Consider the following 25,209-nt stretch of genomic DNA (forward strand, 5'->3'; position numbering starts at 1 on the left):
AATCGATAATGTGCAATCCGCTGAGTGTTGTTGTTCTGCTGAGTGCAACGTACGCCATGCCAGGTTCAAATACATGTTTCAGAGATACAACGGCACAATCAGTTGTCATTCCTTGCACTTTATGTATGGTGCAAGCAAAAGCAAGTTTCATGGGAAACTGTCGACGAATTGTTCCTTTTCTTTTTAGTGGTTCTTCTGATCTCTCAATATAGACAATATTGTCATCTCCAGTTGCTTTGTTACGATGTTTTTGTCCAGCATTCACATCATCCAAATGCAAACCAATTAAGTGCACAAACGGAACATCATCTCGGTTCAGAGTTGTTATTTTTGCTACCTTTCCAAAAGTACCATTCACCAGACCATCTTCTACATCAATATTTCTAATAAGCATTACTCGTACACCGATAGCAATCTGTAGAGTATCAACAAGATCACGTTTGTCACCTTTTAGTGGTACACCTTGGCGCTTCATTTCACCCGTTCGTGGATCTTTTTTGTAATCATTCGCATAAACTGTGATAATTTCAGAAAAACGTGACGATATGACTGCTGTGTTGTGACTATCTACCTCTTTATTAGTTGCATAGATGTGCAGAGCATCAGAGGGACACTCTTCAGGGGCAGATTTTATGACAGCTTCTAACATACATTTGTCTGCATCAGTTAGCTTCTCGTGTTTCTGTTTTATTCTAAGACGGTTAAGAAGTTCAGCATATGAAAGATCCTCTCTCTGTCTCATTATCTGTGTCAGCGTTATCATTTGAAAATAATCTTTCCAGAAGTCCAACACATGCTCCTCATAAACACAAAGTGGTTTTGCTCTTCCCAGTGGTGGAAGCTGGTAAAAATCACCAACACAGAGTACAGACAGACCACCAAAAGGTTTCTGATTTCCCTTAATTTGTTGAAGTCTCCAGTTTACATAGGCAAATAACTGCTTTGACACCATCGATATTTCATCAATAATTAAAATGTGTGCATTAGAAAGATCTGCTCTGATTTCATCTAAAATGTTTCCCAGACCTTGATATGGAGGCTTTAAGCTTCTTGGCAGCTTTAGAAGACAGTGCAGTGTTTTACCAGAGATGTTAAAGGCTGCAGTACCCGTGAATGCAGTTAAAAGAACAGTAGTTTTGGAAATGTCAGTATTCTCTTGCATACATGGAAGCCTACGCAGTATTTTGGATGCTTCTGCATAAATAGATTTAACAACATGTGATTTGCCCACACCGGCTCCTCCATTAAGAAAGTAGAGAAACTGTTGTGGTTTTTCACCGGAAATGCATCTTTTGCACCAGTCCCGCACAGCATAAAATATGGAAGCTTGTGTTTGGTTCAAGCTCTGATACATTTTGCGAATCTGTGCAGTATTTAGTTTGGCAGCCTCCATAAGCAGCATAGCTGTGTTACTGACAGCGCTGGATGCAGTGTATTCAGGAATGTCATCTTGTTCATTAACTTCATTAGGATCAATAGGTTCTCGGTCCATAATGCTTTCCAATCGTATCAGTTCATTTGTCGGTGCCAATGTAGTCCATGCATCTTCAATTGGACCATTCTTTTCAAAATCTTCAATTGCCCTTTCTATATCCTCATTATGTTTTTCATATTTTTCACGATTTTCACTTACAATGTTGTAAACACGCTGCACTTCATCACTTCCTGGTAGTTTTACTGAAGCTAATGCATAAAAGGTTTGATATGTTGGGAATCGTGCGCATTTCAACTGGCTATCTGTACGATATGGCAAGTAGAGTTTTAGCAGAGTTCCATAGAATTTTTCTGGATCTTTTTTCTCTGAAAATCGAGCAAATCTAATAACAGCAGGCTTTCCCCTTGTCCTTTTCTGTATGTGTCCCAATTTATTTTGAAGTGGCAAAACATTTTTTCGCTTTGTTTGTCCTGCATAAACAATGCGGTACTCACTGGCAAATTCAGCCATGCACATGTTCTCGAATTCAGGTCTGTTTGGTCTGGCCTTGTACTTGTCTGGCAGTCCAGTCATCCAGACATTCTCTACATCGTCATCCATATTCTGCAAGTATTTCATGGGTAAACTCATTTTTACAGCATTGTCATCCGTTGGAATGAATATGACAGCACGTGATGATGATTTCAACTTCAGGCTGCATGTGCGAGCAACTGCCTCTTGAGCACTGACTTCTCTGTTCTTTGAATAGGCATTCATGACCTTTTTCATGCATTCACGGTCAGACAAGTCATCATGGCTCGACCCTCTTATAACAGTTTTTAAGTAATCGCTCATCTCATGTTCAGCTTTTGAAATGTATGACAGCATGTACATGATGCAGCTGTAGGGGTTCAGAATGAATTGTATATCCATATTTGCATTCCAGGCTCTTAATAGTAGTGGATTATAGCCGTTAACCCAGCAGTCCTGTGGTCGTCTCTCCATAACTATTACACTTGATTTAGAAAGAGCGTCAATGTGATTCTCATAATCCTCATAAGTCATGTTTACTTGATTAAGTAAATCTGTTACGTTTTCAAAACTCTTAGTTGAGTCATTCAGTAGATCCCACACTTTCTGAAGCTCAGCTTTAGCATTTTTAGCATTAAAAGGATGATTTTCCTCTGTTGATTCACCTTGTTCATTTGATTGATTTTCTGGAGGAGGTCTAGGACGAGTTATCATAGTCCTATTAATTGGTGGTTTAGGAAATCCAAATCGGCAATGCTTATTGTTCTTTCTGCAAGATTTGGAGTGGTTACGGCTGTGCATCTGCACCTCACTTACAATTCTATGCAATTCTGGGTCTTTGATTACATCTGGTAATTTGCATGAAATGTATTTATCTATGAAATCACAAACCACCTGATCTTGATCATGTTCAAACTCTGGAGCATCTTTTACCCAAAATAAACAATGAATGTGTGGAGAGCCACGAAGTTGAAACTCTACTCTGTAAAAAAAGTCAATAACCTCACCAACAGGTTGAGCAGGTGACATGATTAAATCTCTCATTAAGGCCTCAACGCGTTTTTCAAACATTCTCATAGCTGTTACTGGGTTGCTTTTCAAGATTTCACATTTTTCTGACCAGTCTAAATCAGCAAAGTTTACAGTTTCACGCTGTTGTGTTTTAATGGCAGTAATCACTTCAGGCCATCTCATTTCAGCAGCACTAAATGTACAGAAAAATGTTGGAGTGCCCAGCTGCCTAAGCATAGCAAACAAATCACGAAGAGTTTTCTCCCAGTACGCTGGTGTCCCTCTTAATGGCTGCATAAAACGTGTTGCTTCCTTATTTAATACAAGTTTTTCTAACTCCCGTTTGTCCTGCAGCAGTGAACAGTTTATTCTTCGTCCATCACGGGTCATGGGTTTTGCTTTCCTCAGCTGGATAGACATACTAGATGTGGCCATGTGCATTTCGGTCACAAATTGTGCAAAGAAGATATAGTTAGTATCTCTTGCACAACGATTGTCTATAGAGAACAGTCTAGAATTAAAATACCTGCTAGGGGAAATATGTTTGGCTCTATGAGGCTCATCAAAGGTGTTCTTTCCGTCTGGAAACTGCACTGGAAATGCCATGGATTCGAGTTTAGGTACTTTAAAAATGCTTACAGGTGTGTTTCCTTGAGCTGGGGCAATACAAAATATCCCATCATCATAGGACAATAGCTGCTGAGCAAGATCTGGAGGTTGAAGACATGTATCCAAAGCAAGACCTCTTGATTGTTCTTCTGCAGTGGTCTCAGTGTCATCATTTTGCACATTCTCATTGCTCTGTTCTTCAATGTTCTCATTTTGGCTGCCATCTTCAATATTCATTTCATCCTCTTCATGCTCACTAAACATTTCTTCTTCAAAAAGTGCTGCATTAATGCATATATTTTTATATTCTGAATGGACTTCTTTCAGTTTTTTTAAAGCAGACAAAACTTTATGCATGTTTAAAGTCTGAAACTGATAGTGACCCTGGTAGCATAGACGTCTTTTCAGTTTCACTGTTAGCAGCTGTGATTCATTTCTTGGTCTAGGTAAACTATTCACTGTTGTTTCTACTTCAGATGGAACAGAAATTACAGCTCCTTTAATAGCTCTCTGTTGACCTTTAGGAAGAGTTAAAATTTTAGCAAATGGAATGTATTTTGCAATAACATGTCTTTCTAGGATATTCAAATTACAAAGTTCTGAGGGAATGGGAAAAAACTGAAGCTTGTTGACTACAGCAATATCTGGCATTTGACCTGTTAAAAGGGTCGTATGACAGCAATGACAGATCCACTCTGTTGTCATGTCTTCCAAGTTACATTGATCTGAACAGTTGGAGCTGTTGTGTACATAGTTCGCAGTCAAACAAAGTGAAACCAGTTCTGGATTCTTTTGATACTTCTCTCGATCACATCTACGTACTTGATTTAAGAAGAGTGCTCTGGCACAGCATGTGCAGACATAAGTTGGACCCTGTTTTATAACATCTCTGAACATATTTAAGGCAGTTACCATGACTGGATCTATGTCAGGCTGAATATTTTGTAACATTTTTGTTTGCTGGCGTATCAGAAACATTTTTTTGTATTTACATTGTATGCCCTGTGCGCAGTGCACTTTGTGAAGAGCCTTAAGTTTAGAAATTTTTTCATTTTTTTTCAAATTTTTAGATTTGAATAAATTATAATTGTTCTGGCGAGCCCTAAACTGTGCATCACATTGATAACGTTGCTTAAATTGTTTTTTTCTTTTTTCATAAAAAAGAGGATCATTTTTGCATCTGTTTCTATAATGTTCCCTTTGCCTTTGCCTAAAATCTGGATAATTTAAATATCTATTAACAAGATATTGCATGTGTTGTTCCTTATATTTGGCATTGTTTCTATAATTTTCCTTTATATAGTGCTTTTGTCTCTCCCTGAATTGATCATCAGTCCTGTATTTTTGAATTATATAGTGCTTTTGTCTCTCCCTGAATTGATCATCAGTCCTATATTTTTGAATTATATAATGCTTTTGTCTCTCCCTGAATTGATCATCAGTCCTATATTTTTGAATTATATAGTGCTTTTGTCTCTCCCTGAATTGATCATCAGTCCTGTATTTTTGAATTATAGAATACTTTTGTCTCTCCCTGAATTGATCATCAGTCCTGTATTTTTGAATTATAGAATGCTTTTGTCTTTCCCTGAATTGATCATCAGTCCTGTATTTTTGAATTATAGAATGCTTTTGTCTTTCCCTGAATTGATCATCAGTCCTGTATTTTTGAATTATAGAATGCTTTTGTCTTTTTTTTACTTTTTTTCCTATTTCTGTATTGTTCATCATTCCTGTACTTGCTAATTGCATTACTTTTTTTTCTCTCTCTATTTTCATTAATTTCATAGTTGCTTTTCATAGCTTTTTTGTGCTGCTCTCTGTAAATCATGTTGTTCCAATAGCTGTTTTTCATGGCTTGTTTATGTTTTTGTCTGTATTCACTACTTGTTTTATACACGTAATCCTTACTTGCATTCTGTATTTTTGTATAATTATCTTGTCTCTGAGCCATTATTTTGCGCCTTTTGTTGCAATAAAACTTTTGCCTTTGAGCTTTATTCAGTTTTTTTGGTTTCTCAAATGTCAACGGTGAATGTATTTGATTTGAAGCTGACAAAGCCAACTGACAAGTTGACGAGATGTCATGAGAAAACTCACTTAATACGTTGGGTTTTAATCTGCCCTGATTGTTAGTGAAGGTAGTTACAACATTAATTTTATCTTGATAAGTTGAATGGGACAGTTCATTAGCTACATCATCTTCAGGCTCATGGCACTCCTCTGAGACTTCCGTGTGGAAATAATTTCCAGTAATTTCAATGAACGACACAGGTAAAAGATCAAACTGTTCTTGATCACTCAACTGCAAACACCCCTGAAACAACTGAAGTAGTTTCTCTACCATGGCTTTTAAATGAAGAAAGGTCAACATCACGGCTGTGCCTGATTTTTCACCAGTATACTTGCCATCTGGTGTTCTACTGTGAGAATCAAAATAGCCAAACCTCCCTGTGCGATCTCTAAAAACAGCAATGCATGAGCCTCCACAGAGCAGCAATGCATCAGTTAAACCACTTTTAAGACACTGCAGTGTATTCTCAAGATTTTGATACTCTCCTAGAGCAGGTGTATCTTTCAGAAAACCAAACCTCTGAGGATGTTTTACAATGTTGTAACATCGGGAGTTTGTCTCAATTGTGCTCGGTAGCTCATCAAAATTTAAAAAATCATGCACAAACTGGCCTTTGTTCTGGAGAGATCGTTTGACACTACTATAAACTGCATCACCTTTCTGTAAGACACAATCTAGATCAGCACTCTGTAGCTGATTACTTTCATTGTGGACTGCTAGGAACATTAAGGCATTGCACGTACACTGCCGGTTTCTGGAGCTACTGTCGTACCTGACATCACTTTGACAGTGGGATGCTGCAACTGATAGAAAATTATTTTGAGTCTTATTGAATGTTTTTATCTGCTTAATTGTAGATTGTGAATGATGATTTGGAGCCTTCTCAAACGAAACGCATGGTATTCCTTCACGTTCAAGCACACGGCACTTCATTGGGACTTCTGAATGCACATCAGTTTCTGTAACTTCAATGAATGACACTGGTAAAAAATCAAATTGTTCTTGATCACTAAACTGGAAGCACCCTTGAAACAAAAGAAGTAGTCTCTCTACCATGTCTTTTAAATGGAAAAACGTCAACATCACGGCTGTCCCTGTTCTTTCACCTGTATACATGCCATCTGGTTTTCTGCAGTGAGAATCAAAGTAGCCAAACCTCCCTGAGCGATCTCTGAATACAGCGATGCACAATCCTCCACACAGCAGCAATGCATGAGTCGCATCATTTTTAAGACACTGCAGTGTATTCTCAAGATTTTCATACTCATCTAGGGCAGGTGTATCCTTTAGAAGCCCAGATCTTTGAGGATGTTTAAGAATGTCATACTGGTGAGCATTTGTCTGCATTGAGTTTGGTAGCTCATCAAAGTTTAAAAAACTATCGACAAACTGGCCTTTGCTTTGGAGCGATTGTTTGACAACAGTGTAAACTGCATCGCCTCTCTGTAAAATCCAGTCTAAGTCAAAACTCTTTAGCTCATTGCGTTCATTGTGGACTGCTAGGAACATCAATGAATTGCAAGTACACTGGCGGTTTCTAGAGTAACTACTGTACCTGTCATCGTTTTGGCAGTGGGATGCTGTAACAGACATAACGTATGCATCATTCTTACCTGATACAGAGCTGGCACTGCTACTGGTGCCAAATGAAGCTTCTCGTTTTCTGCGCTGTTTCTGAGATTCACTCCTCTTTCCTTTTTTTGGCATTGTGATGTTTCGAAACTGGCAATTAAGCAAATGCAGATGTGAAAGGATATGAGTACTAAAAATAGAGATATGTACTAGTAGGTAAAAGGTCACAACGAAATGTAAAATATATGATGTATAACAAGATAACAGTAAGTATTACTTATTGTGAAGTTATATCAATCAAAAATGATTGTTGACTCCAAAAGAGTTGATATTCAATGTTGGTGAAATCTGAAAATTAATTTCTCTCTTTTCTTAATCAGTAGTAGTTCTTACCTCAGTTTGATGTTTACTTTGAGCTTTTCACAGGCAATCAACTTTTTTACTGTCAAATAATTTTCAGAATCAAGAGTTTTTCACAGTCAAGAGTTTTTGGTTTCAAAGAGTTTGAGATTTGTTCTGGCTTTTTCTTTTTGAGATGCAATTGCAAGCACGCATTAGCATTTGGGATTTTGCATGTTGGATTGCGTTTTGGGTGGTAATATATTTGGGTCGCAGGCAAGCAAAGCAGCAAGCAGTGCAGCAGCGTTTTGGGTTTTTGGCAGCCAGCAAGTTTTTGTTTTTCGGAAGAGAAAGAATGGAATGAGCAAGAGGTGGAGATTGAAGCAATACAAAGTTTTGAGTGAAAAATGATTATAAAGGTATAGATAGGACAGGACAGTAAAGGACAGTAAAGGACACAACCACACCAAGACACACACACACACACACACACACAAATAGTTAATAACATTCTTTATACACGGTTGCATTTGATTTACAAAATGATCAGCTAAACGTGAAATATGTTAACAGCTAATTACTAAATAATACTACTAATAATAATATATAATAACAATAATAATATATAATGTCAATAATTTCAAAATGATTACTTATTGAATTGAGGGAGGAAAATTAATACTAAATAAATAAATAAAAGTCATTAAGTAGATGGTTGAAAAATGGTTCTTACATAGACAGTAATAAAGATGTCCAACTGCTGTAATAAAAGTGACAATTTTGTTTACACAATCTGATACATTAAGTCTTCGAGACATTGGTGTTACTTAGCATTACATGTTTATATGGACTGTAAATGGTAGATAATTATGATGGCAATGTCTATGTAGAACTTACAGTACATGTACAATAAATTAAAATTTAAACAGATAATGTGTAACATGTAAAATGATACTTGCAAAGAAGGCCAATGCAGCCACAATCCCATGAAAAACATTTATTAAATCAAAGAAATATCTAAGACGATTCAGAATTTTCACATTTAATAGTCAGAAAAATTAAACAAATTAGTTGTAAATCACTACTAATGAGGTGAAAATGAACATTAATTACCTTAAGAAAGGTACTGGTGATCACTCTTCAGCTGGAAGAAGTGGTAGAGGACAACACAATCTAAAAGATGAGTAAAAAATAAGTAGATCAATAGATAAACAAATACAAACCTTGACAGTTACTGCCAAAACATTTAGTTAAAATATAACTTGGAGCAGAGGGTGCAATGATCTGGTATACAAAGATATAGACATGGCACATTTATAGACAAGCAATGAAAAGAAAATAAAGAAATCATTATTATAGTTCACTGATATTAGTTTAAAGTTACAATATTATTATTCATGATTTTGCATAGAAAATTCTCTCTTGTTAAATTTGTACCACATCCACCTTGACAACAATTAGGTAACCAGTCACAGCTACACGTGATGAAGTCATTATGGCATTTGTGCTGTGAACATGATTATTTTGCTGGTTTATTATTTTATTTTTGGTCTCATTTCATCAGTAGTCAGAAAAAAAAATCTTTGAAATAATTGTACAGTAAGCTTTAAAATACCCTTGGTCTGTCTCAGACTTAGTTGAATTCAGTTTTTTATAGTTTAATAAAACACTTCTGTAAATTATTCATTTAGTTTCTTTTCAGCTTAGTCCCTTTATTAACCAGGGGTCGCCACAGCAGAAGGAACCGCCGACTTATCCAGCATTTATTTTAAGCAGGGGATGCCCTTTCAGCTGCAACTCATCACTGGGAAATATCCATGCACACCCATTCACACACACACACACACACACACACACACACACACACACACACACACACACACACACACACACTACAGACTTTACCTATACCACATGTCTTTGGACTGTGGGGGAAACCGGAGCACCCGGAGGAAACCCACGGCAACACGGGGAGAACATGCAAACTCCACACAGAAATGCCAACTGACCCAGCCGAGGCTCAAACCAGCGACCTTCTTGCTGTGAGGTGATCGTGCTACCCACTGCGTCACTTTAAATTATTGTTGCATCCATTTCATATTTACTCATATATATCATAGAATGTGAGATTACTTTAAATAAACAGATTAGCTAATAATGTTTTGTAATTACATTTAATGTCTCTTTTCAATTAAATTATATTTACTTGATGCAAAATGTGTTTGTTTCAAGTAGGAAAAAAATTCTTGATCACCACCTCTACCTTATTTTGAGCCAGGAATAAATTGTATTGTTATTGTTAATATATAATGTCGAACTATTAGAATATTAAGTATACATAGACAGGAACTTATTGTATATCTGGCAATACATTTGTCATGCCAAAAACAAAACAAAACAATGATTGAATTGAAAAGGGAAAAACGTGGAGAAAAGGGAGACGTGCCAAATAATACACAGGGATGGATGAATATGTGTCTATTAAGATAAATATGTAAAGTTCCATTATTTGTCTGTCTGTTAAGCAGCACTTTAACTACTTTTGTGGTTTATGTGCTGCTTTCCTAAGGTTACATTAGGCTAAATTCTTATCACAGAATGAGAAATAAAATGTACAAAATGAGAATACTATGAAAATGCTTTTACTACATCTTATATAACGGGTTAAGTTTTTACTGTCATCTGTTTGCGTTGCTTAGCAACGCTAGTAAACAAAGGAAAGACGGCGTGCATGTAAATATCTACGTGCGATCCGCTAGGCCACGGATTCTCAATCCTGTTCTTGGAGATCCACCTTCCTGCAGATTTCAGTTGGTACCCATATCAAACACACCTGAACTAATTAATTAGGACCTGCACACCACTTGATAATTACAGGCAGATGTGTTTGATATGGGTACCAACTGAAATCTGCAGGAAGGTAGATCTCCAGGAACAGGATTGAGCACCCCTGCGCTAGGCCAAAGGCCTTTATGTATGGCGCCCTCTGGTTTCCCGTATGAATGAAATGGGCATGAAGCTCTAAGTTCATCGCCTCAGTATGGGTAAAAATGGTAAAATATCAAGTAAAGACATGAGAATCCATCAATATTTCATCAAATCTGGAGACTAACAGAAAAAATGCATACTTTTGGGATAAAAGTCAAGAGTTTATTTAGTGACAAACGACTGCATTTCTTTATAAAGCATATAACGTTAAGGGGTCAAACGTTACAAACTGAATTAATACTGTTTACATGGCAAAATAACGAACAGGAGGTATAAAATGCGAGTAAATTAGACTGAGGACAAAATTCGTCACACACCATCCGGTATAGTTCCCTCACAAGACTAATTTAATAGTAATGCTTAATAACGATTTATTCGTTTCTCAAAAACAATTAGTTCATAATATATCTGTCTGAATATAGCCAATTTAAGCACTCGTACGCATTTTTTTTAACATTTAATTGAAAATTTACCTCAGAAATCGTTCCTAATGCGAGACCCAATGTGCGGACCATCGGACCGGATGATTAAGGACAGGTTATGGAAAATCCCAGCGGTCTCATTGGCCAGCTCTTATGTTTACGTTAATATTTGTTTACCTTTTTTTTTTTTTTTTTAAAGAAATACCAAGGTATTTCGCAAATTTATCTTGCTTATATCTAAAAAATATTAGTACAAAATAAGGTACAATACATAATTATAAATATAAAAGATATCAACTAAAATTATAAGTATTGTTACTGATAAAACTCAAAACAAAATCGTAATAATTGTTTTGATAAGCATACAATCGTCTTTTAACACTCTAGTGACCAACGTAAAACATTACTCATTTAATAAGAGAATACATCAGTGTGATATTTTTATGAATTATGACCTCAGAAATGTTTCAATGTACTACATATAATGAATTTTAAATAACAATTAACATTACATGAATAAAATAAAAAATAAAGACATGGATATCATTTGATAAAAGGTTTCCATCTGACGTCATGTCCCTTGGTGATGGATGCCTTGCTTCTGATTGGATGCGCCTCACTGTCAATCCACATGGACATCCATCTGACGTCATGTACCTTGGTGATGGATGTCTCGCTTCCGATTGGATGCGCCACATTGTCAATCAACATTTATTATATGAATAAAAATAATAAACAAAAATGCATGAACATCATTCGATAAAGGTTTCCATCTGACGTCATGAGCCTTGGTGATGGATGTCTCGCTTCTGACTGGATACACATCACTGTCAATTCTTTCAGTTGTACAACAGACAGCATACTTCTGAGGTGAGAGCTTTTTAATTCTTATTTAGCTTTTATATGATTACAGTATAATTAAATTATGATATTATACTATAAATTCTACAGATGCTTTATAAAATAACATGGTTTTGGTTTTTTTTTTAAATACCTCAGATAACACTTCTGTCCAGTCAAATCTTGTCAGAATACAGCTGGATGCGTAACGTTAAGTTTAATAATTATAGTATGATCATTTATACGCCGGGAATGGGGTTTTTAGTGTTTGAGGCAATTTTATCTAAATTAGTTTTTTACTTTATTCTTATTTTAATTTTAAAAAGTTAATGTGACTGAAATAAATAAGAAATTACCACTTCATCAATAAAAATGCTGTGAAAAACCCTGCTAACTGTTACAGACTAGTCGTATAATTGAATAATACTCAATATTTCATTCAGCTGTGTTTGTGTTTAACTTTTTACTTCAAATAATGTTCATGTGACTTTTAATATATATCCAGGAAGGTATAATAAATAATTTGATGGGTATTTTGAGCTGAAACTTTAGACACATTCTGAAGACACAAAAGACTTATCTTAAATCTTGAAAGCAGGCTGATGTTCACAGTGAACCCTTTACAAACTTCTTGTGTTATAATAAAATAAAAATTAAAAAAAACTTTAGAAAAATGCTCTATATAAATAAAACATTGTGTAATACTATATGCCCAATTTATAATAAAATATAAAAAAAATAACAGTGGCTTATATTTAACGGTGCTCTGAGTATCTGCACAGGTTAATACTCCTAAGAATAAATGCATTATTTATTACTGGATTTTCAATGAATTGTATACTACACTGCAGACCTCGATGAAATCCCATACCAAGAATCTCAAAATCTAAAGAAATAAATAGAAATCTGTAAACTATAATAGTTTTTCTGACAGAATTTGATCTGATAGGAAGTGTTTTTTCCAGGTATTTTATCCTCATTTTAACAATTACAGCATTATAAACTATATTGTCAGGACTTATAGTGTGACAAGTTTCATAAAACAGTGCATCGATGGTATTCTGTAAAAATGTGTCTATTTATAATTATCCAATTGTTATTTCTGATATGCCAATATGATTATAGTTATACAGTACTATGCATGGGCAGACTGAGACAGTTAGGTCAGGACATTCCACACCCACCTAGGGCATGATTTGGTAAAATTAACTATTACTGGTGACAAGTTTGGTAAATTATTGGTTTTAAAGAGTTTGACTCTTCATTGTATGCCAATTATTTTCCTATTGTCTTTATGCTTGAGATGTTAGGAAGGCCTTGATTTGGGCCTAGATTGTTAGACTTTGGCCATGCAAAATATTTAATAATCTTTAAAAAGCATAAATACCCCCCTCACAAAAAAAAAAAAAATTTATTCCCCCCTTATATGCTTACAAATCTTTGAGTTTCTCTCTTCTATAAAACACAATATATGATATTTTGAAGGAGGATGTAGCACAACATTCCAGTCAAGACAAACAGATTTAGATTAATTGATATGTTTAATTGATGAATTGGGTTAAAAAGAAATTATAATTTATTCTACATAATATTTACAACTAATACAAAGTAACCTTTTTTTCTTATTCTTAGGATGGCAACACCGTACAGCCGCCCACCACCACTGCACATCACCTGTGTTAAAGTGCACAGTAGCCAAAAGGCTGTGACCTTTATTAAACATGAAAACAAAATAATTGTTGACACCTACAAAGTCACATCTTTATGTGCCCTTACGGATGGTGATGCAGTTTATCTGTCCATAAAAAACGGCAGTGACCCTGAATTTGAAGAGGGACACTCATATATTGTAAAAAATGTAACCATCTCAAACAAATATGGCCGCCGATGTTTATTTGTAAATAAAGGCACCATCAAATTTAGGACCGCTCCGCTAGCCATAAGTGAGGAGGCTAAAAGAGCTGCAAGGGAGGCCCTCTGTCCTCCTTCACGACCTATAACAGGAGAGGAAGAGGATATCTTCAGTGAAACTGGGTACCTGAGTCTACGGGGGCAGTTAGAAAAAGTAAGTGAATTCATTCATTCATTTTCTTTTCGGCTTAGTCCCTTTATTAATTTGGGGGTCGCTACTTCAGAATGAACCGCTAACTTATCCAGCATTTGTTTTACGCAGCAGATGCCCTTCCAGCTGCCAGCCATCTCTGGAAAACATCCACTCATACACATATACACTCATTCACAACAGACAATTTACTCTACCCAATTCAGCTGTACCGCATGTCTTTAGACAGGCGATTTCTGCTAATGTTGACACTTCAAATCACCAAAACATACAGTCCGACTTAATGACAGTAAACTCTTGTGTCAGGATTAAGAAAAAAATAAATAAATAAAAACACTATAGTACTTACCTTTTTGTCATTTTCCAGGTTGAAGTGCCTAGAATGACTCGCACTCACATACCGATCCTGGACCTGCGGATGAAATGTGGCTCCGTAGTACACGATGTCTCACTGTGGCGGGAAGAAGCACTTAACGAGCTCTATGTCGGGGACATCATTGAGCTCAGTCACCTGAAAGTAAACGGAAGACCAGATGGAAGAGCAAAATTCGACTCTTCTAATCACACAACTTTTAAGGTAAACATTATATGCTGCACATCTGTAATCCACACACATTTAAAAGTGTTAACCTTCAAGAGACATTAAAAATTTAGAAATGAAATGACATTGTTGCCTTAATAACGATTATAGTAGTGTCAGATGAACAGTGGATAAAACATCACAGAAGGCTGTTTGATTAAAAACACGAAGAGTACAAATTAAACTTTTCCTTAAGTTTTTTTTTTTCTGTTGTTCGCATTACATAAATTATTGGAAAATGTATACGAAAAAAATATATTTTTTCTACCAAAATGTAGTTCATCTGATGAATCTGAAAACCCTTATTTGCAATTAGTATATAGTATTGCACTTTTGAATAGTTTCTATAAAATACTGTATGTGCAAATCAATTTGGGATTTAACTTCATGAACTAGCTCATTTGCATTAAAGGCACAAGCAACAAAACAGCTATAATATCATTACAGCTCAAATTTCATATATAGAGAAAGGTATCATAAATAATCTGATGGGTATTTTGAGCCAACATTTTACAAAAACATTCGAGACACAAAAACTTATCTTAAACCTTGAAAAAAATTGATAAAATAGGCGCCCTTTATGATTTAAAAAAAGATAACTTAATCCACAGAAAATACGGTTACTTTTATCAAATGCAAGTTGAATCTTTTCTACTAACCTTTTCTAAATTTTTTTTGTTTTTCAGCTTATTGATAGGGATATCCAGGAGGCAGTTCTTGAGATCGTTGGAGTGTCAGAGATGCACGACAAGCTCATCCTCCTGGATAGCCATATGGATGAGTACATAGTGCCTGTACATTTCTATGCAGGCACTATTGAGGAGCTGGCAAACCAGCTCCCACTTCAATTAAAACTCAGGCACATCTGTGGAAGCGTCCTCCACGTGGAACCTGCCAGTGTGAAACAGGTCCCTCCAGATGTACCTCGTGGAGGATCTGCTGGTGTGGAACAGGTCCCTCCTGACGTACCTTGTGGAGGATCTGCTGGTGTGGATCAGGTCCCTCCAGACGTTCCTAGTGGAGGATCTGCCAGTGTGGATCAGGTTCCTCCATATGTTCCCAGTGGAGGATCTGCTGATGCGGATCAGGGCCCTCCAGATGTTCACAGTGGAGGATCTGCTGACCCCAATCAGGTCCATCCAGAAGACACTCAGGACTCAATGGACTGCCTTTTCTAGGGTTTGTGAGGAAAGGTTCAAGGGGTGTTCATAAAACTCACCTTTTTAATCGTGACATGTATAATGAATAAAACTTTTTTTTGCCAGCTTATCACAACTGTCATTAGGTGTCACAAAGCAAAAAATAGGTTACGATGCATTTATGTCATGTTGTTATGAACGTGTTGCCATGTCACATTATGTAATTTTAGCATTTAAAATGGCATAACTGTGCTAATGACAGTTGTCATAAGCATGCATAAACTCTTTCATATACATATCGTGTCATGATTTTAAAGTTTTCATGACAGTCTAATGAACAACCCTCAAGTAAAGTTTCCAGTTTGCTTAATTTTCTCAATTAGGCTACAGTCATTTAAATTTGTTCTTTACAGTTCTGTTTTACCTTTGTTCTTTACGGTTTCTATTTTACATTAGGCTAGTTGAATTAAATATTTGAAACAATGTATGTGTATTTCGGTTTTGTTAACTAACACAATTATACAATTGTAATTAATAAAAAATTAAATGTGTGTAAATTGTGTTTATTTACCATTATAATTCTGCATTACATAGTAAGTCTAATCATTTCACACCATTAACTATCATAAAACTTTTTGAACTATATCAAACTTTTAAATCAAACTGTCAAGTCAACCTTTTAGGTTTTAATAATAATTATGTTTTCAATTATTTATGGCTACACCATTATCCATTTGCCAAATTCTCATCACCCACCTCCATCACGGCATACAGGGAACAGTAAGTGTGAATTCTTTCAAGCTTTATTAAAGTGAAGGTACATGCTGTAAAACATTACGTTATGTCAAACTGTGTTACAGTGCTGGTAGTGACGCACTTTTTTTTTTTTTTTACATACCAAGTTCATAGAGGGACATGTATTGAAAGAAGCGAAAGGAATCAGTGTTCCTTGGTAGTGATTCTATAGTGTTTGTTGTTCCTGAGCAGTACTCGGCTCCCTGCACCCAATCATAAAACAAATTGTCTCATGGAAATCTGTAAAGTTCAGAGAAGGTGTAGTTTTATTTCAAATATTAGGTACCCTTAACAGTTTTTGTAATACTTTTCTTATAATAATCTAACTTCTCTAAATTTTATTTGATGTTAATTTAAGCCAATTTTTAAATCTGAGGTTTTAATTATTTCCATTGTACATCTGTTCACACATTGATCGAGGGTATATGCTGAGCTATTGTTTCTTCCCATATTGATAAACTACCGGTGAACAGTTATTGTGCCTTTCAATTTTATAGTGTTCCTTTTAAAGAATTGATGCTGTAATGTAATTAAAATGAGAGAGAGAGAGAGAGAGAGAGAGAAATACAGTTTCTGATATGGGAAAAAAAACATAATTGGGATTATTTTGGTCATATTGGTAATCGCGATTTACTTAAAACGATTATCAGTTGAAGTGAAAATTCGCCCTTCTGTGAATTTTTTAATATATAAATATTTTTCAAATTATGTTTAACGGAGGATTTTTTTTTTTTTTTTTAAACAGTATTTCCTATAATAATTTTTCATCTGGAGAAAAGGCTTATTTGTTTGCTTTCGGCTAGAATAAAAGCAGGATTAAATATTTTAAAATCTATTTTAATAGCTCAATATTATTAGCCCCTTTAAGCAATATATATTTTTGATTGTCTGCAGAAGAAACTTCTGTTAAACAATGACTTGCCTAATTACACTAATTAAGCATTTGAATGTCACTTTCAGCTGAATACTAGTATCTTAAAAATATCTAGTAAACTATGACGTATTGTCATCATAGCAAAGATAAAATAAAATCAGTTATTAGAAATGAGTTATTAAATTTGTTATGTTTAAACTGTGCTTTAGGCATCTTCACTGTAAGAAATGCCTTTTTGCTAAAAAAAAAAAATCCCTTCAGTCAAGAGCAGCGGGCAGAGATTTTCTCCATTTGTTGTTTTATTAACAATAATGAAAAAGTCTCTTTGAGAATAGTGCGGCTCTGGTATGGTTTCTCTTTCACATGTCTTACACATATATACTCAGCTATACATGATACTCAACTTGTTTGTTTATTACACAAACGAGGGTTAATATGAATAATAACTAAACTTCACGTTCTGGCACAAACGTGCATGTATTTGACCATTAAAGCACTCACATTAAGATGTGTATGCTCTGCATGTCTCCATGCGGCGCGCACACACCCAACAGCACGTGCTCTTTCAGCGCGCTGTCTCTTTAAGAATAGTGCGGCTCTGATATGGTTTCTCTTTCACATGTCTTCTACATATATACTCAAATATACAAGATACTCAACTTATTTATTACACAAACGAGGGTTATTATGAATATTCACTAAACTCCGCGTTCTGGCACAAATGTGCATGTATTTGACCATTAAAGCACTCACATTAAGATGGCTCCGAGGCTCGCACACACCCAACAGCACGTGCTCTTACGCGCTGTGAAAAATATGAAGGATTCGAACGTACATCAATGCATGATGCACATCCCGTGTTGCAAAAATTACAGCACATGGTTTTAGTCATTTTCACGTGGAACTGAGCTTTGCAGAGCAACAAATGTGTACAGCTTTAAACGGGACGGTATATGATGCAATAATCGTTTATCTGGATTAATGGTTTTTTTATAATCATTATAAGTAAAAAACTAAATCGAATTTTCGATAAATTGCACAGACCTACTGAGAATTGTATACATTCTATAAATCAGCCACAATGCTGAAAAACACACCTGAGAAGGGGTGGCCCTTTTCAATAAAAAGATAGGCATATTGTCACACAAGTGCACACACAGACATATACACTTACACGCTTGGTGGTGGGCGATTGGTCCAGATTCACGGTGGCACTCCAGATTGACCATTAGGTCAACGTGAAATGTCCTGGTGCTGTCTTTGGTAAGTCCGCCCCGGGTCATAATGAAAGAGAAGCTCACTCAGCATCAGAGGGTTATTAACCTATTTAGCAGACGCGCCAAAGATAGTCACGTGTCACGCGCCAAATATGGTCTCACCTGTTTCAGCCTTGGTTTCAACCAGGTCCGGTGGTGACGTCATAGGGGCGGGTACATTTACTCTTCTCCACTAAAGCCTTCACCTCTTTTGGTGTTCAAACCAAGCTAAGATAGGCGCTGTTTTTCACATGGCAGGTTTTAATGTTCTTCATACATTTTCAGAGATTGAGTTGATCGTATGAGGCGCCATGTAGGATTTAAATCAAACTGTATCAACACATAAAACACCTGTATATGCACCTATGCATTACTCGCATATCAACCTATGTTCAAAACAACATTTATGAAACTTACATATATACATATAAACTTGATGCATGCATACACCCACATCAAAACACACACATACATTATTCCAGTTTGCTTAATATATGTTCATTAAAGTGGAATTCAATGTACAAAATAATGTAAATTTGAGTGTTTCACTTCCCTGTTAAGCTACATAAAAACATTACTACTTAACTACTTTAAATATTTAAGCTACTTAAAGCTACCTTTAATATTCAACTTTCTTAAAACTTAAAATGACTTTTAAACTTTAACAACCTAAAATATGAATTACTTAAAAATACTTTTACATTCAAAACTACTTTTATACTTTAAGTTACTTAAAACTTAGAATTACTTTAAACTTTCAGTCTAAGCTTCACAAGCCAGCCTCAAAGTTTGTTCTCAAACTTTAAGAATCTAGTTAATATTATTATTCTTCTTCTGAGACTAAAAATTAAACTCTATCTCGTCCTAGGCCTTTCAAGCTATGACCATCAAACTCGGGTCAGACCTCCGAACTATTCTGACTCGAGTTGCTATATCTTTTCCGACTGATCCGACTTTCGGTTTTCCGAAAAACGTCCCGGGACCGTCGGAAAAATCCCATAGACTTAACATTGGATCAAACTTTGTGACCTCATAACTCCGCATCAGAATGTCACACAGACTTCTAACTGGGCTCATTTAACTCAGACTATCAAACTGCCAATGACTAACCACCTTTAAACTTTCTGGCCACGCCCTAGCAACCACTTTTGGACCCTAGAAACCGTCCCATAGACTTCCATTGCAAAATACTCTCATTGACTTTATATGGGATCAAACTTTGTGAGCTCATAACTCTGCATCAGACTGTCCTACAGACTAATGGCTGAGCTCATTTAACTCAGTCTAGCCAGCAGCCAATCACCGATGGCCTTTTAACTTTCTAGCCACACCCTAACAACCAGATACTGCACCCTAGCAACTGTCCCATAGACTGCAATTAAAGAGGTTCAGACTGATATTGTCATGCTGCAGTGTGATAGAGACATGGGGGTTGTTTTTAACTGTTCATACTGGCAAGAAGCTTTGATACATCATCAGTCTAAGCTGTCAATCAACTCCATAGCAACAAAACAGACTAACCTAGCAACGATATGGCACCAGCTATATCTCAGCATCAGAACATCGTAGAGAGGCGGGGGTTGGCTTGTTTGACTCATGCTCTTACACCATCTATCTATCTATCTATCTATCTATCTATCTATCTATCTATCTATCTATCTATCTATCGATCTATCTACCTCTATCTATCTATCTATCTATCTATCTATCTACCTCTATCTATCTATCTATCTATCTATCTATCTATCTATCTATCTATCTATCTATCTATCTATCTATCCATCTATCCATCTACCTCTATCTATCTATCGATCTATCTACCTATATCTATCTATCTATCTATCTATCTATCTATCTATCTATCTATCTATCTATCTATTTCTATCTATCTATCTATCTATCTATCTATCTATCTATCTATCTATCTATCTATCTATCTATCTATCATGCTAAGAACATGCTAATTCATGCTAGAATCATGCTAGTTACATGCTAATTCATGGTAGAATCATGCTAGTAACATGCTAATTCATGCTAGAATCATACTAACAACATGCTAATTCATGCTAGAATCATGCTAACAACATGCTAATTCATGCTAGAATCATGCTAGTAACATGTTCATGCTAGAATCATGCTAACAACATGCTAATTCATGCTAAAATCATGCTAGTAACATGCTAATTCATGCTAGAATCATGCTAACAACATGCTAATTCATGATAGAATTGTGCTAACAACATGCTAATTCATGCTAGAATCATGCTAGTAACATACTAATTCATGCTAGAATCATGCTAACAACATGCTAATTCATGCTAGAATCATGCTAGTGAAATGCTAATTCATGCTAGAATCATGCTAACAACATGCTAATTCATGCTAGAATCATGCTAGTAACATGCTAATTCATGTTAGAATCATGCTAACAACATGCTAATTCATGCTAGAATCATGCTAGTAACGTGCTAATTCATGCTAGAATCTTGCTAGTAACATGCTAAATCATGCTAGAATCATGCTAACAACATGCTAATTCATGCTAGAATCATGCTAACAACATGCTAATTCATGCTAGAATTGTGCTAATTCATGCTAAAATCATACTAGTAACATGCTAATTCATGCTAGAATCATGCTAGTAACATGCTAATTCATGCTAGAATCGTGCTAACAACATGCTAATTCATGTTAAAATCATGCTAACAACATGCTAATTAATGCTAAAATCATGCTAGTAACATGCTAATTCATGCTAAAATCATGCTAACAACATGCTAATTCATGCTAAAATCATGCTAGTAACATGTTTATTCATGCTAGAATCATGCTAACAACATGCTATTTCACGTTAAAATCATGGTAATAACATGCTAATCTATCTATCTATCTATCTATCTATCTATCTATCTATCTATCTATCTATCTTTTCATACTTTTTAAAACTGTTTAAACTAAATAAACTATTACCGTCAGGCTTTCACAAGCCAGCCTCAAAGTTTGTTCTCAAACTTTAAGAATCTAGTTAATATTATTATTATTCTTCTGAGACTAAAAATTAAACTCTATCTCCACCTAGACCTTTCAAGCTATGACCATCAAACTCGGGTCAGACCTCCGAACTATTCTGACTCGAGTTGCTATATCCTTTCCGACTGATCCGACTTTCGGTTTCCCGAAAAACGTCCCGGGACCGTCGGAAAAATCCCATAGACGTAACATTGGGTCAAACTTTGTGACCTCATAACTCTGCATCAGAATGTCACACAGACTTCTAACTGGGCTCATTTAACTCAGACTATCAAACTGCCAATGACTGATCACCTTTAAACTTTCTGGCCACGCCCTAGCAACCACTTTTGGACCCTAGAAACCGTCCCATAGACTTCCATTGCAAAAGACTCTCATTGACTTAACATGGGATCAAACTTTGTGAGCTCATAACTCTGCATCAGACTGTCCTACAGACTAATGATTGATCTCATTTAACTCAGTCTAGCCAGCAGCCAATCACTGATGGCCTTTTAACTGTCTAGCCACACCCTAACAACCAGATACTGCACCCTAGCAACTGTCCCATAGACTGCCATTAAAGAGGTTCAGACTGATATTGTCATGCTGCAGTGTGATAGAGACATGGGGGTTGTTTTTAACTGTTCATACTGGCAAGAAGCTTTGATACATCATCAGTCTAAGCTGTCAATCAACTCCATAGCAACAAAACAGATTTACCTAGCAACGATATGGCACCAGCTATATCTCAGCATCAGAACATCGTAGAGAGGCGGGGGTTGGCTTGTTTGACTCATGCTCTTACACCATCTATCTATCTATCTATCTATCTATCTATCTATCTATCTATCTATCTATCTATCTATCTACCTCTTTCTATCTATCTATCTATCTATCTATCTATCTATCTATCTATCTATCTATCTACCTCTTTCTATCTATCTATCTATCTATCTATCTATCTATCTATCTATCTATCTATCTATATATCATGCTAACAACAAGCTAATTCATGCTAGAATCATGCTAGTCACATGCTAATTCATGCTAGAATCATGCTAGTCACATGCTAATTCATGCTAGAATCATGCTAGTTACATGCTAATTCATGCTAGAATCATGCTAGTCACATGTTAATTCATGCTAGAATCATGCCAGTCACATGCTAATTCATACTAGAATCATGCTAACAACATGCTAATTCATGCTAGAATCATGCTAGTCACATGCTAATTCATGCTAGAATCATGCTAACAACATGCTAATTCATGCTAGAATCATGCTAGTAATATGCTAATTCATGTTAGAATCATGCTAACAACATGCTAATTCGTGCTAGAATCATGCTAGTAGCATGCTAATTCATGTTAGAATCATGCTAACAACATGCTAATTCATGCTAGAATCATGCTAGTAACATGCTAATTCATGCTAGAATCATGCTAACAACATGCTAATTCATGCTAGAATCATGCTAGTCACATGCTAATTAATGCTAGAATCATGCTAGTCAAATGCTAATTCATGCTAGAATCGTGCTAACAACATGCTAATTCATGCTAGAATCATGCTAGTAACATGCTAATTCATGCTAGAATCATGCTAACAACATGCTACTTAATGCTAGAATCATGCTAGTAACATGCTAATTCATGCTAGAATCATGCTAACAACATGCTAATTCATGCTAGAATCATGCTAGTAACATGCTAATTCATGTTAGAATCATGCTAACAACATGCTAATTCATGCTAGAATCATGCTAGTAACATGCTGATTCATGCTAGAAGCATGCTAACAACATGCTAATTTATGCTAGAATCATGCTAGTAGCATGCTAATTCATGCTAGAATCTTGCTAGTAACATGCTAAATCATGCTAGAATCATGCTAACAACATGCTAATTCATGCTAGAATCATGCTAACAACATGCTAATTCATGCTAGAATTGTGCTACTTCATGCTAAAATCATGCTAGTAACATGCTAATTCATGCTAGAATCATGCTAGTAACATGCTAATTCATGCTAGAATCGTGCTAACAACATGCTAATTCATGTTAAAATCATGCTAACAACATGCTAATTATTGCTAAAATCATGCTAGTAACATGCTAATTCATGCTAAAATCATGCTAACAACATGCTAATTCATGCTAAAATCATGCTAGTAACATGCTAATTCATGCTAGAATCATGCTAACAACATGCTATTTCACGTTAAAATCATGGTAATAACATGCTAATCTATCTATCTATCTATCTATCTATCTATCTATCTATCTTTTCATACTTTTTAAAACTGTTTAAACTAAATAAACTATTACCGTCAGGCTTTCACAAGCCAGCCTCAAAGTTTGTTCTCAAACTTTAAGAATCTAGTTTTAGTTTCTTGTTTTATTGCTAACCCTAAAGGTTCTGCGATTAGGGAATATAATAGTGCTGAAAGAGGACATCCTTGTCTAATTGATCTTGTAATTTTAAAACAATCTGTTAAAAAACCATTACATTTTACTTTTGTTAAAGCCCCTTTATATAAAATTTTAATCCAATTAATAAAATTCTCTCCAAATCCAAATGTTTTGAGTACATCAAATAAGTGAGTATGTTCTACTCTGTCAAAAGCCTTTTCAAAATCTACACTAATTAAAAAACCATTCATCTTCTTTTCTTGTAAATAATCTATTGTGCTTTTAATACTCATTGTTACATCTGCTATATCTCTCCCTTTTATTGCATATGCTTGGTTTGATTTAATTAATTTAGGCATTACTTCCTTTAATCTATTCGCTAAAACTTTTGCTAAAATCTTTAAATCTGTATTTAACATTGTTATTGGTCTATAATTTTGTAATTCAGTTTTTGCTCCTTTTCTTTTATATATTAACTTCATTAATCCCATCCCCATTCTTTCATTCATCTCTTTACATTTAAAAATTTCTTTAAAAACTTCTTTAAGTATTCCTTTTAAAATATCTTTAAAAACAATATAAAATTCATTTCCTATTCCATCTATACCTGGACTTTTCTTTTTATTTAGTTGATTTATTGCAATTTCAATCTCTTCTTCATCTATTTCTCTGTCACATTCTTTGTTGTCATCTTTTTCTAGTTTTACTTTTATATAATTTAGAATCTTCCTTTCTTTTTCTTCATCAATACCTTTTGCTTTAAATAGATCTTCATAAAAATGCTTGATTTCTTCTAGTATTTCTATGTTTCCTTTCGCCATTTTTCCATTCCTCCCTTTAATTTCCTTTATTATTCCTGCTTTACCTCTTTGCTTCTCTAAATCAAAAAAGAATTTTGTGCATTTTTCCCCTTCTACTGTGTATTTAGATCTGCTCCTCAACATTGCCCCCTTATATTTGTCTTCTTCTAAATCTCGTAATTTTTGCTCTATTTCTTTGATTTTTTCAATGTCTTTATTTTCTTTGTTTAATTCTTTTTCTAAGGATCTTTTAACTTCTTTTTCTGTATACTTTTTACATCTTTGTAGTACCGCGCAATATTTGATTGTGTATTTTCTTATTTGATATTTTGTGTTTTCCCACCATATCCTTTTATCTTCATCATACATTCTATTTTCTTTTTCTTTCTCTATTATTTCTTTGACTTTTTGAACATAATCTTCATTTTTTAAAATGGTTGTGTTTAAAATCCAAGTTCCTGGTCCTTTTTGTATGTTATC

The 25,209-nt window shown here is 35.2% G+C and overlaps 1 protein-coding gene and 1 long non-coding RNA gene across 2 annotated transcripts; one reads left to right on the plus strand and one right to left on the minus strand.

The window, feature by feature from the left end:
- Positions 1-5,282: 5,282 nt before the first annotated feature.
- On the minus strand, positions 5,283-14,616 carry LOC137491353 (uncharacterized). The gene is made up of 3 exons (XR_012402771.1): positions 14,212-14,616; positions 8,664-8,723; positions 5,283-7,361 (listed from the first exon to the last, which is right to left on the minus strand). It is a non-coding gene; the product is annotated as an uncharacterized lncRNA (long non-coding RNA).
- On the plus strand, positions 11,644-17,959 carry LOC101885044 (uncharacterized). Its single transcript, XM_073948680.1, has 5 exons — positions 11,644-11,830; positions 13,433-13,865; positions 14,230-14,439; positions 15,129-15,395; positions 15,441-17,959. Exons 1-5 carry the CDS (start codon positions 11,742-11,744, stop codon positions 15,618-15,620), a joined length of 1,179 nt encoding a protein of 392 aa, XP_073804781.1. The 5' UTR covers positions 11,644-11,741; the 3' UTR covers positions 15,621-17,959.
- Positions 17,960-25,209: the final 7,250 nt, after the last annotated feature.

The sequence above is a fragment of the Danio rerio genome, chromosome 4, assembly GCF_049306965.1.
Source record: "Danio rerio strain Tuebingen ecotype United States chromosome 4, GRCz12tu, whole genome shotgun sequence".
In the NCBI taxonomy this organism is placed as follows: domain Eukaryota; kingdom Metazoa; phylum Chordata; class Actinopteri; order Cypriniformes; family Danionidae; genus Danio; species Danio rerio.

What these genes read in the sequence shown, in the direction of transcription:
- LOC101885044 (XM_073948680.1), top strand. Translation starts at nt 11,742, where the DNA reads ATGAGCCTTGGTGATGGATGTCTCGCTTCTGACTGGATACACATCACT. An exon ending in TACGGGGGCAGTTAGAAAAA is followed by an intron (nt 13,866 to 14,229) that starts GTAAGTGAATTC and finishes GTCATTTTCCAG; the next exon opens with GTTGAAGTGCCTAGAATGAC. An exon ending in GATCTGCTGGTGTGGAACAG is followed by an intron (nt 15,396 to 15,440) that starts GTCCCTCCTGAC and finishes GGTGTGGATCAG; the next exon opens with GTCCCTCCAGACGTTCCTAG.